This window comes from Physella acuta, unplaced genomic scaffold (assembly GCF_028476545.2).
Source record: "Physella acuta isolate Inbredline_101_S28 unplaced genomic scaffold, ASM2847654v3 ptg000560l, whole genome shotgun sequence".
Taxonomy (NCBI): domain Eukaryota; kingdom Metazoa; phylum Mollusca; class Gastropoda; family Physidae; genus Physella; species Physella acuta.
Window position 1 is genome coordinate 748061 of NW_026732079.1, and position 13341 is coordinate 761401.

At 37.7% G+C, this 13341-nt stretch overlaps 1 protein-coding gene across 1 annotated transcript; it reads left to right on the forward strand.

Annotated features, from left to right (window-relative positions):
- The first annotated feature begins 9349 nt into the window (after window positions 1-9349).
- Window positions 9350-13332, forward strand: LOC131946425 (uncharacterized). Its single transcript, XM_059307184.1, has 3 exons — window positions 9350-9422; window positions 11844-12023; window positions 12164-13332. The coding sequence occupies exon 3, from the start codon at window positions 12340-12342 to the stop codon at window positions 12934-12936; it is 597 nt and encodes a 198-aa protein (XP_059163167.1). The 5' UTR covers window positions 9350-9422; window positions 11844-12023; window positions 12164-12339; the 3' UTR covers window positions 12937-13332.
- The last annotated feature ends 9 nt before the right edge of the window (window positions 13333-13341 follow it).

Here is a 13341-nt window from a genome sequence, read left to right on the forward strand (position 1 = left end):
TTAAATGAATGAAAGTAGGCTACAAGTAAGAAAGAATTATTACTATTGTAAATCTGTATCAGTCCTCACAAGTCGGTGATGAAAACTGTAATACTAAAGCGAACACACACAACTGACGCTGTAAATTACATGTCTGAGGCAAAAAAAAAATGTAATTACAAAAACAGAATTTAGGTTTCGTTTTTATTACTAGATCTAGATCTAGATCTAAATTGATTTTTAAAAGAAAATAACTTGAAAGAAAAAAAAATTAACTTGCTTTCTCAGTCTGACGTCGGCGATCGACAATGCCGAGCCATATATCGAGAACTTTCTGACTAACGGCCACTAACCGATTCATTTCAAAACTTTGCATGATGACAAAACCCGATGACAATGCAATCTGACACCAAATTTGACTTGATTGAATGTCGAGCCTTTTCAGTTTAGCAGCCATAAACTGCGCCGACCCCATTTATGTAAACTCTAATTTATCATTATTTGATATTGAGAAATTTTGCTTTGTATATTTTGCTTTTTTTTTTCTATTATACTCCCCCCCCCCACTCCACCCTTCCATGACTGAGGTCCGCACCCCCATACTCCCCTTGTGACGTTACTGGATGGTAGTACTCGCGAAATGTCACGTCTCATGTACTGATCGTCCTCCGAGCGCTAGTTCAGCCAGAATCACAAACTCACCTACAGTGCTTCTTTCAGACTTTTATCTCCGGAGGGCGGGGGGAGGGGCAATTTATATTTTCGGGGAGCGGACACTGGTATAAATATATATTTCCTATATAAATTCCAATTCGTTCGGGTAGGGGGATGCGGGTGGCCGAACGCCCCCCACGATCAAGTCGGGTACCAGGCGGTAGGACGACGTCCCCACGTCCCGCGTCTGGTGGGTGGGGAAGGAAAGCCCGGTGAGAGCCCACGGAATTAGCGACCGATGTGTGGGAAACTTGGTCTTATGGTAAGGTTTGCCACACTGAGGCCTGCCTGGCTAATGGAAGTGAACCTTCTGAGCCGGTTTCCGTATAAGGAAGGAAGGAAGGGGGGTGCGGTAGACTTCCTTCAGAGGGGCTGAGCACCTCTGAAGAGATGCCTGGAAGAAACTCTGCTCACCTAGGATAGACACAACATGAAACACTCAACAAACCAGAGTCTAATGTACGCGGTGAACACTACACAAATAGGACAGAAAGATATGGAGAAAGGTAACAGAAAGAAGCAAAATAATATTGATAATAATTCTGGGATTAAGACATGACAACAATGGAAATACTGAAGAAAAAAAACGTGTTGAAAGGCAACTGGCAGCAGCATTGACAAATTCAGAAGAAGAGAGAAAAACATCAACGATTTCCAAGAAACTAAAAAAGAAAAAAAAATGCGACACGAATATAACAAGAAATGCGACAATAGTTCAGCGCCCACCCTGAATACTACACACAAACACACACACACACACACACACACACCACACACACACCACACACACACACACCACATTCCCACTCAAAAGAAACCAACAACACAAATTAAGGTCCTGCACTCTTATCGCCTCTAAAGGGGACAAAATATCCAACACTCAAGACACAGGTCGCCAAGATCCCCTACAATGTTCTCATTTGTTTCAAAAAGTTACGGGGTAATTACTAACAGAAACATGCAGAAAAAAAAGATAAAATAAAGGTAATAAAGAAAGCGCTTCACGATTACACAACATAATCATTTTGTCCAAATATATGATCTTAGTTGTTACACTTTTTAACCTCGCGGTTGTTGAGTATGTCATAATTCTCCCACTGTGTATACGCCAAACTGGAAGTCAGAAGGTTTCAGTTAAGTTGGTTAAATAATTTATATTGTCATTATTGACATACAATAGTCCAGTGTTATGCCTCTTCAATGAGTATTCTGTAATGTTTATTAGAATCGAGCGCAAAAAAAAAGAAAAAAAAAATACAATAAAATTGCAGGGGAGCTAATGCATGAACGGAATTGTATTGTTGGGGGGACGTTTTATTAAAGCACGGCTTGTATTACTGCGCCGCGGGACATACGCAACTTAGTAGACAAAGTGCGGGATTCGTCCCTAGATTAATGCGCTATGATGTCGGCGCATCAGCCACGACAATCTCAGTGAATCATAGCGTTGTGTGACTTGGTAGGCCACGGATGAGTTTTCTCCCTGTTCTACGAATGTTTGAATTATGTCCCTTTCCTTAAAGTGTTTTTTTTTTATTTATAAGGACTACTGCTACACACTGTGACCGTGTGGTCGGATCAGTAGCGTAGCGAGGGGGGGGGGGGGGGGGGGGGGGGGAACATATGTCCCCGGGCGCCGACCGTAGGGGGCGCCAAAATGGGTTGGAAAAATAAATTGAAAGGTTGAAGGGGGTGCAAATCGAAAGTTCGAGGGGGGGTGCAAATGGAAATCTCGAGGGAGGGGGGGTGCAAATCGAAAGTTTGAGGGGGGGGGGTGCAAATCGAAATCTTGAGGGGGGGTGCAAATCGAAAAGTTTGTCATTGTCCCCGGGCGCCGGGAAGGGTCGCTACGCCTCTGGGTCGGATTACAAACTAATCATTCGAAAGTCTGGCGTAGGATGTTTCTGAGCCCACCCAGCTCTGATGGGTAGGCCTACTCTGCGTAATTTCGGCGTTTTACCAAATAAATCTAATTGGCCTACGTTGTCAACAACATTGAATTTACCACTAAGCGTAAATCAAATAACAAGAAGTAAATCACAGCTGCAAATGACTTTGCTGTAAATATAGAAGAGTTTATCTGACTTCAGTCTAGAAAGGATACTTCATTCGGCTGTATTACGAAACCCTCTTAGTTTTCTTGCAAGTTCTGTAAGCCTGCCCATATTTTCACACACCATGGCTGGTACATACCACAAGATTTTAACCCACCCATAAAAATTATACCAACCCAACAGATCTAGACCCACCCATAAGAGCTAGGGCTACTCATCAGAGCCGGACACGCCCATAAGAGCTAGGGCTACTCATCAGAGCCGGACACGCCCATAAGAGCTAGGGCTACTCATCAGAGCCGGACACGCCCATAAGAGCTAGGGCTACCCATCAGATCTAGGCCCACCCATCAGATCTAGGCCCACCCATCAGATCTAGGTCCACCCATCAGATCTATGCCCACCCATCAGATTTACCCACCCATAGAAGCTAGGGCTACCCGCCCTCCTATAACTACGCCACTGCAGACGAATGATGAAATTTAAAAAAAAAAGAAATTAAAAAAAAGGGCAGATACTCTAAATCGGTCATCCACTACAAGGGAAGAAACTCAATATTTAGACGATGACATAAAAAGCGGCGCAACTCGGTGTAACACTGCAATAGACACGTATTGATCTTTATCTTTTAATACAGAGTAAATCTATAGGATTTTACTACACGATTAAATGTTTCGAATTTGATAGTAAATATAGATACATATTTTTTAGTGTCTATGTGGAATGAAAAACACTGCATTTGAATATAACTCAAAACTTTTTAAAAAGGTTATTCTGTAATAATTTACTATTCACACTCACATTCAGTTGATAACGTCATCGCCGTTTAAACGCTGACTTCAGTTGTTTCCCTACATAGAAAATGCTTCACTGTCCCATTGACCCTCTCTGAAAAATTTCCTTTCCTCGCCCCACCCAGACTTCTTACACTTTCATTTGACCTTAACCCCTTTTACTGTCACCCTTTGCAATTTTTTTTATAATCAAATACATGACATCATGTAAATATTCATTATGTACATTTGCAAAACCTTTCGTTTTCATTTGGTGTTCAAAATTATGTTAAAAATTTTGATGTTGATGTACTTGTTTTAATTGCAAATAAAAGTATTAAAAAAAAAAAAAAAAAAAAAAAAAAGACATTTTAAAATATCATGCAATAATCAATAAAGTGGATTTTTTCTTCAGTTCTTTGGCAATATATTTTGAACGTAATGTTTTAATTCCAGCTATTAAAATTTATCTTACTAAAAAAAAAAAAAAAAAACGTCCAAAAAAAAAAAAAAAAAAAAAAAAAAACGTCCAAAAAAAAAAAAAAAAAAAAAAAAAAAACGCTGACTTCACTCTGATTATATTGTAAAGCAAATAGTCTAGCCATTGAAAACAGAAAACCGACAAGCGTAAAATAAACTTAACAGGTAATAAATTAAATTGGAAGGAAAAGCTGTGACAGATTGTCAAGAAATGCTAGAAATTACTTGTAATGATCGTCTCGGCAAGAAAGTGCGGGTGAAGTGCAATGAAGATGACACCATAGGAGACTTGAAGAAGTTGATAGCTGCACAAACTGGCACCAGAGCTGACAAAATAGTATTAAAGAAATGGTACACAATATTCAAAGACCACGTTACTCTGGGAGATTATGAAATTCACGATGGAATGAATTTGGAGCTCTACTACCAATAACCAAGTATGCCTCGTCACCTTCCACACTGTACATTATCAATTATCATTTCATCAAAAACTTTGAATAATTATCCTGGGATTGGATGCTTTTGTGGTTCATTTGATATTTACTTTTGTGTAGAACCTAGTTATCAGTTTTAAAAAAAATTATAAGTAACAGAAATAAGGATATAGAAACATTGTATTTCTTTTTTTTTTAACTGGGTTAACTGGTTTACTTTACATTATTTCAATAAAAGATAAACATGAAATGCTTAAAAAAAAAAAAAAAAAAAACGCTGAGGATACCAAGTGGTTAGACTTTTTAACACATGCATGTTCTCACAATCTTGAGAAGTTGAAAGCCAGTGTTTTGCCCGGTTGATTGTCTTTCATAAACTTTGCTGTCTTGTAAATTCATTGTAATTTGTTTGCAATATAAGTGATGCAGAAATAATAAATTTTATGTCAAACTTGAAAAAAAAAAAAAAAAACGCTTCTCGGCCTTTTGTTTCTGGGGTCAAAAAAAAAAGAAATATTTTTTTAAAAAATCTAACTTTAAAAAAAAAAAAAAAAACTTAATTACCCCTTCTCCCCACACACCCTCCACGATTATCACACATCTAAAATTTAAAAAATCGTTCCCTTTCTTCTCCTTCATATGACTTCAGAGCTTACTACTACTGTCCTCCCCTTTACATATTTTATCAAGTTCTTATTTTTTTACTTTCAAAATTCGGTATTAGAAATGTCAAGTGAAAAGATTCTGAGCATCTATTCTTTCATCTATTTGAAAAAAAAAACTGACTAAAGTTAACAACGCTCCACGGTTATAATCCATTCATCAACTAATTCATAGTCTGTCAGCAAGTGTAATTACAATCAACAGGAACAGTAATCCACTATTTTCGAAGAAAATTAAAATTTCGTGGATAACCTTCCTTTAGTTCATTAAAAATTTGGCTGAAAATTGATTTGAGTGTATAAAACATTTTATTTTACAACTTTACATACGACAACCCATATAATTTTGTATGCCACTTACGTATAGCATCACGTCTTATAATTTAACAAATTCCCAGACATTATGTTTTCACAATCCCTACAATGCTTATTCACTAAAACAGTTGCGATGTTATGAAAAGCTTTGTTCTGTTTTGTTAAGAGGATATGCTATGTTTTTTTTCTATTTTTTTACAGCTTAAGATCTAAAGCCTTTTGAATACTTTAATCATATTAGGCATATAAAAGTAAGTATTAAACAGTTAAAAAAAAGGGTCGAAAACAATTTTGGTTGTTATGGAAACCCAAAAACCTCCGCCATTTTGAATTTTTCGGTACTTTTAAAAATGCTAAGGCTTTTTTATTTATTCATCTATAGCAATCAAATTTAAACTGCTTATATTTCAATATATATTAAAACTTTTGTCACGACAACTTTTTGAAATAATACCTAGTAAGAATTTTACAAGGTCTAAAAAATCGTACCCTTTTTAGTATTCAAAAGTTTCAAAATGTGCATATTAATTACCAAATACTTTTTTTCTATGAAAGCAATCACAATTCCCTCGTGACAAAAGTTGTATTTTTGCATCAAGAACATTTACTGAAAATATGGTTGGCATTGTTTAATAAATAAAAAAGTAGTAGGCTTTTTAGTGTTAAAAACCTGCGAACTAAGAAAAACAGCCAAAAGTAACGAAAACTAGGTCAGGAAAGTACCATATCTGTGTAAACTGCAAAGCCGATTGTAAGCTTTGGGTGTTTCCGAGACGTAGGAAATTAAGTTTATTAAATACATGAGAAATCCAGCTTTCCAATGATGTCAAATACAATATAATGACGGATATAAAACTTTTCATAGAGAGCTTGTAAGGTTGGGAAAAATTGATTATTTTTTAATTAATAGGGTCATAAAAATCGTAATTCAAACACATAAAATATTTTTTTCTCGTGAAAGTTATTTTTTTCTATGTACAAAAATGGACAAAGTATCCAAAAGTGCAAGAAACCCATCATGACGAGAAACAAGCTATTTTGTGATTTTTTTCCGCGCATATCCCCTTAAAAAGCAGTGTTTCCTCCAGTTCCAGATTTATTTTCTCCAAAGGGGGGGAGAAAGGGGTAGTGTTTCTTCCAGACTTTTTTCTCCGGGGGGGGGGGGCACTTGAAATTTTCGGGGGAAGGGGGAGGGGGGCGGTAAACTTTCTTCGGGGGGGGGGCGGACACTGTTAAAAGTATATATTTTCTATATAAATTATATAAATTTCATTTCGTTCGGGGGGGGGGGGGGGGCGGTAAAAAAATTCGGGGGGGGGGGGGTCGGACTAAAATTTCCGGTGGGTGGATACTGGTAAAAGTATATATTTTCTGTATAAATTATATTTCGTTTGGTGTGGGGAGGGGGAGGGGAGCGAACGAAGAGATGCCTGGAAGAAACTCTGAAAGGGGGGTGGGGGGTAATGAGAACCTACAATTTTCGGGGGGGGGGGGGCGGACTAAAATTTCCGGTGGGCGGATACTGGTAAAAGTATATATTTTCTGTATAAATTGTATTTCGTTTGGAGTGTGTGTGTGTGGGGGGAAGGAACCGAACGAAGAGATGCCTGGAATAAACTCTGTTAAAACAAAAGCATTCACAAACCAATGTTCATATACATTATTTTACCATTCTCTCAACCTATTGAACCTTACAGGACACCATAAAATTAAATGCCACATTAGGTAATTACCCCCTTCTTTTCAGGCTGGTCTTTAGGGTTCTTGACGGCTATAATATGCCCATATTATGCATGTAGATATTTACAGTAACACACACATATACTCATACATACACACACAGTTATGATGGTGCCTATCGATTACAAATCCTAAATCCATAACCATCAATCAAAGATGATGCTATTGTAATACACGATTACAAAAAACGGCCGAGACTTTCTACCAAAACCAAATCGATGCCAACCAGAGGCGTAGCGACCTTTCCCGGCGCACGGGGACAAACTTTCGATTTGCACCCCCTCTCAGACTTTTGATTCAAACTTTCGATTTGCACCCCCCTTCAAACTTTCAATTTGTATTTCCAACCCATTTTGCCCCCCCCCCCCCTAAGGTCGGCGCCTGGGGACATATGTCCGTCCCCCCCCCTCGCTACGCCTCTGATGCCCACTTACGTCAGCAAAAAGTCTAATATCCCAGAGGTCGAGCTGTCCCACCTGACGTCTAGACCGTTATTCTAATTACCCCACCGTGAACGCCAGGTATGTTTTGGTTCTTGAATAATTCTGGAACATAACGGGCAGGTTGGTGTGTGCCTGGTGATTCGACTACGTGGTGGTCTCAATACGGCCTCTTTCATATTTGTGTATAGATTTTTGTATTAAGATAATCAGCGATCAATCAATATTCGGCGCGATCGATAATATTTAAATCGGCTTTTGTCGAACGAGCGCTCGATTGCTAAACTGTATTTTCTTTTTGTAAAATGGATCAAAGGTATAAAAATATCGAAATATTGAAACTTTTATTTTAAAGGGGGATTAATGCGACGGCAGGCAGAAAGTAGGCAAAACATTTCATCGTAGGCATGTATTGAACGTTCTATTGAATGATTATTCGATTTTTCCACTATCGTATATTAAAAAAAGCAGGCGGACGTTGACGCGAATATGCAAAATATCTACAGCCCAGACCTAACTACAAGAGAATCAAAGGGATGGGTGGGGTGGGATCAGTGTTTCTTTCAGACTTTTTTCTCCGGGGGGGGGGGGCACTTGAAATTTTCGGGGGGGGGGTAGACTTTCTTCGGGGGGGGGGGGGGGCGGACACTGTTAAAAGTATATATTTTCTATATAAATTATATAAATTTTATTTCGTTGGGGGGGGGGGGGGGGGGCGGTAAAAAAATTTTCCCCTCACACCGAAGAGATGCCTGGAAGAAACTCAGGGTGGGATGAGAGGTAGAACAGTCATTTTGAAAACGCCATAAAAAATAGACAAGAATTAAATTGGATAACACAAAATCCAAATATTAAATTTTAAAACTTGTTTTTTTTATATCAGCCACAACTTGTTTTTTCATTTACATACGATTTTATGTAAGTCTCACCGCGATATGAATGAATTGATCTTACTTGAATTAACAAAAGAGAGATCTAAATGAAAACATAACTATTGAGTCCAAAAAATAAAATAAAAATGAAATATGCGTGCCCATTTCTAAGTTTGAGAACCGCAGACAAATTTTAAAAAAAAAGCAATTGAGAGGTTATCCGTAAATGACGTCACGCTTTTTTTCTCCCCCCCCCCCTCTCCCCTCCGTCACACATCGTCACAAAAAGTCAGACGTCACACCTCAGGCTACAACCCCCCTCAAAATTGCAGTTGAATTTAAAAAAAAACATCGATATTTTTCCAAAATCTTGTCTGAACTCAGTCAAAATAGAGTATTTTAATAAATTCCTATTACAATTTATTAAAACAGTTTTCTAAAACTCGAAATAACGTCTAAAATTCGTTTTCTAACATTTCTTTTTTATAATGAAAAAAGTGTGACGTCGCACCATCTGAACACCCCACCCCCCCCCCCCCCCACCCCCCTCCCCCTCATCAGACGTCGTCACAAAATTACCAGCCCCCCCCCCCCTCCGAGTGTGACGTCATTTATGGACGACCCCTAAAGTATAAAAGTCGTCACATGGTGTGTGACCTGCCATTACAATCAAATGATTTAATGGGCCAGTTACAGCTTTTGCGTCTATGGGAAGTCATGCGATGAGCGATTCAACAAAAACTGGAACTAAATATGTTGTTAAACGCGTTTTAAGTAACACGAGATTAGCGCCGTGTGTTTAGCACGGACGATATAGGTGTGTGTGGGGGGGGGGGATATGTCATTAACTATGTCAGCGTGATATTAAGAAAAGACCTATTCTTGTCTAAAAGGTATTGACAACAATTTAGCTGTTGATTCATTTAGCTATGTAATGCTGTAATGTAATTTTGTAAACGGTAAGTTGGTTTATTCTATTACACTAGGCATGCTGCCCAGCTTCGCTTAGGCTTTCGAAAACATTGAGAATTTGAATGCTTAATTAATTCGCCCGAAGGTCGGTCTACGACCTCAAGAGTTATGAAGAGGTTCCTCCGTGGACATTTTTTTTCGATTTATAGCTCATATAAGGTACCGGTCAGTCGAGGTCAGTTTTGACCCCCACATCGTAGACTTTTCGGCCAACCGGCCCCCGTGTTCTGTCGCACCAAGGCAAGATCATGCCAAATTTGAAGCGCCTGCGGCGCCGGGAAGTGCCCTATCGGACACCCGACAATCTAGAATCTAGATCTAGATCTAGATTCCTAAAAGAATTTTTTTTTAAGTTTAGCCCGAGCATAATAAAAAAGAATACATTAACCAAGTTGACTTGCTGTGTCTCGAACCCGCACCACCTGCGTGGTTTAATGTACACTAACATCTCCGCTATTTAGGCACCTTATAAAATACGGAGAATGAAACACGTATTTTAAAATCTTAACTTACACGAATATGCCTATTCTTTCAAATTATTTTTTTATCCCAAATTAGCCAGTTCATAACAAAGATTTTGTATAAAATAAATAAGTCTTGAAATAGTTTAGTCCTAATATAGAAATTTATTTTTGGAATAGATTTTAGAGAAGTTAGAGTCTAAATCTAGATCTTAGCGTCTACGTCTAGATTATAGATCTAGTTATTGCGTAGATTTAGATTTAGTCTAGATCTAGAATCTCTAGATCTAGAATCCAAATAAATAAAATAAATTTTATGAGTTTAGGCCGGAAAAACTGTATTGTATACATTTCATAGTGTACGTAGATCTAAATCAAATTTGAATGAAATAGTTCATTTCTTTTTATTCAAAACACAGCAGATGACGTCATTAGTTAATGTATAAGCAATAGCGACGTCACAGTTTTATGCGTTCTTTTTCACATGTATTAATGCTTTTCCGGTTGCATAAATAATACTGTTTCTCTACATTCGAATACGCCTTTAATTTTTATTTTTCTTCTTTAAGTAAAATTGTGGTTATACATTTAAAACATCTAACATATTATTTTCAACAAAAGTCCGTAAAAAGTTCTCGATATATCGCTGCCGATTCTGACGTGATGTCCGGCGAAAATTTTTTGCGGACAGAGAAAGAGAGAGAGAGAGAGAAGAGCGCACATGGCCTTTTATAAATTAGGATTGTTGATTCAAATGTATGTTGGTAATTTGATGCTGATTCAGTGTGCTAATAGAGGTTGTTAGCGTGTGTGGATGTGATGTTGATTCCATGTGTTGATAGTTGGTTGTATGCTGGTTCAGTGTGTTGATAGTTGAATGAGTGTGTTGGTTGTATGCTGGTTCAGTGTGTTGATAGTTGAATGAGTGTGTTGATTGGATGTTGATTCCATGTGTTATAATTGGTTGTATGCTGATTCAGTGTGTTGATAGTTGAATGAGTGTGTTGATTGGATGTTGATTCCATGTGTTATAATTGGTTGTATGCTGATTCAGTGTGTTGATAGTTGAATGAGTGTGTTGATTGGATGTTGATTCCATTTGTTGATAGTAGAATGAGTGTGGATTGGATGTTGATTCTATTTGTTAATATTGGAATGAATGTGTTGATCGGATGTTGATTCTATGAGTTGATAGATGAATGAGTGTGTTGATTGGATGTTGGTTTAGTGTGTTGATAGTTGAATGAGTGTGTTGATTGGATGCTGGTTCAGTGTGTTGATAGTTAAATGAGTGTGTAAATTGGATGCTGATTCCATACGTTGATGTAATATTGTCTCTGTGTGCTGATGCGAGACTTTGAATAACTAATGAACCGAAGCAATCAATGATCCATACTTTAGTGGTACTTTGTTGGCCTTATTGATCTGTATCGAGGCTAGGTAATGATACAGGCATACAAACTTCAATCAGGTTCTCAAACTACATGTCTGTTGAATGTCTTTTAATTAGCCTTATGTTTATGCGATTACGTCCATATTCTTATGTAATGTTCTTTGTTCGATTATAGAGCAAACATGTTTACCCATGACAAGAAAATCTATTAAGACATACATACACACACACACACATATATATATATATATATATATATATATATATATATATATATATATATATATATATATATATATATATATATATATATATATATATATATATATATATATATATATACAGTGGTGGGGAGTCATTGCCTATGCTCTTGGACACTACTTTACCCAGTTCCATGACACACTATAATTAGCTTGAAACCTCCCTATGTTCTCAAAACCACTTTTTGCTCCATACAACTTTATAAGACACGTTATTTTAGTTTTAAGACTACCGCAATAAACTATCTGTACTGCGCCCACATCATAAACCAATGATCCTATTGTGATCGATAGTTTGAGAACCTCCCAGGATACAGTGATCTATCAGGCTTGTCAGCCTGGCACCTAACGGTCCATTAGCACCAGTCGGCTGCCTGCCAAAACCACTTGACTACGGGCAGGTTTGGTCTTTAAACTCACAGAACTGGAGCAGAATTATGCGATGTAGGTCCGAAAGTGCGCTCAGGTTTTCAGGTAGGCACGAATTAATACAATTAAATGTGTTTTTTGTATTTTTGAAAGTTTTAGAAATATGTATTTGTTACTAGTAATTTAATTTATATTGACATTATTTTTTCTTTGTTACAATTTTTTTTTTTAATTTATATTTACAGCTTCGATGCTTCAGTATTCATTTAATTTAAAAACAGATGAAAATCGAGTCTGGTTGGTGCTACATTGTAAACATCGAAGATTTTAGAAGCTGCAAACATTGTTCTTGTTATATAGGACCGATAGCTATACAACTTACAGCACATTTTCTGACTAAATTATATAATTTTCATTAAAAATGCGAAACTCGCCCTGGATACACCAGCGGGGGTCAGATTCAGCGCCCCCTGTCTCGAGACCACGTGACCCACCAGCCATCTCCCTGAGCGAGCAGGACGAGATGGTGGAGCGCGTCTCCCGGCCGACAGAGAGCGCCCTCTACCGTCAGTCTCTGTACTGGAAGCTCGACTCCTACATGGACCGCGGGTTCCACTCCTGGACCAAGATGGACTTGTTCACCGACAGCAAGAACAGCATGTACACGCCCGAGGGGAGCATCAAAAAAACCTGCAAGATCCGCCCCGTTCAGAAAGTTGAAAATCGTCTGCCGCAACTACGTAACAACCAAGGCGCTGGTTTAGTTAATCTAAACGTCTTCGCTAAACCCAGACTTTACTGTGATAATGGTGACAATGTTAACGGTTCCACGAACAGGGACGGGGCGTGGTCAAGTTACATGCAAGCCTGTGAGACGCCAGGCGCCAGTTTTACATCACGCGGGAGCTGGAGGCGAAGGGAGCCTCACTTCCTGTCACGTTCGCACGAGTGTCTTTTCGTGTCTTCGCCTAGAAGAGCTCCAGGACAGTCACTTCCTTTAATTGGGAAAGCGGGATAACTTGATTAAAAAATTTAACTCACGTAGACATTTGGCTTTCGTCTTACTCATAGAGCACTAAAAATAAATTACTTTCAATTTTATTGAAGAAGCCGACTTTATATTAAACATCTGTCCAAATGTTGTATTGCAAATGACCACTAATTAATAAACTAATTATCAAAATTATAATGAAATCTAAATTTAAGCAATCAACACAGCAAGAAGGTTTATAATTCACATACATCACCACAATATGATTTTTTAAAATGTCATATGGATACATAAACTAAAGATAAATAAAGTTAGACACTTGGTTTGTTTTAATTTATTCTGAAGTTGAGATGGATAATATTAGAAACACAATTTTTGGTTTTAAGACTTTTACCACATTTTAAAATATTTTGAAAAAATAAAATCAAAATC

Coding starts and splice junctions, on each gene's coding strand:
- LOC131946425 (XM_059307184.1), top strand. CDS start 12,340: ATGCGAAACTCGCCCTGGATACACCAGCGGGGGTCAGATTCAGCGCCC.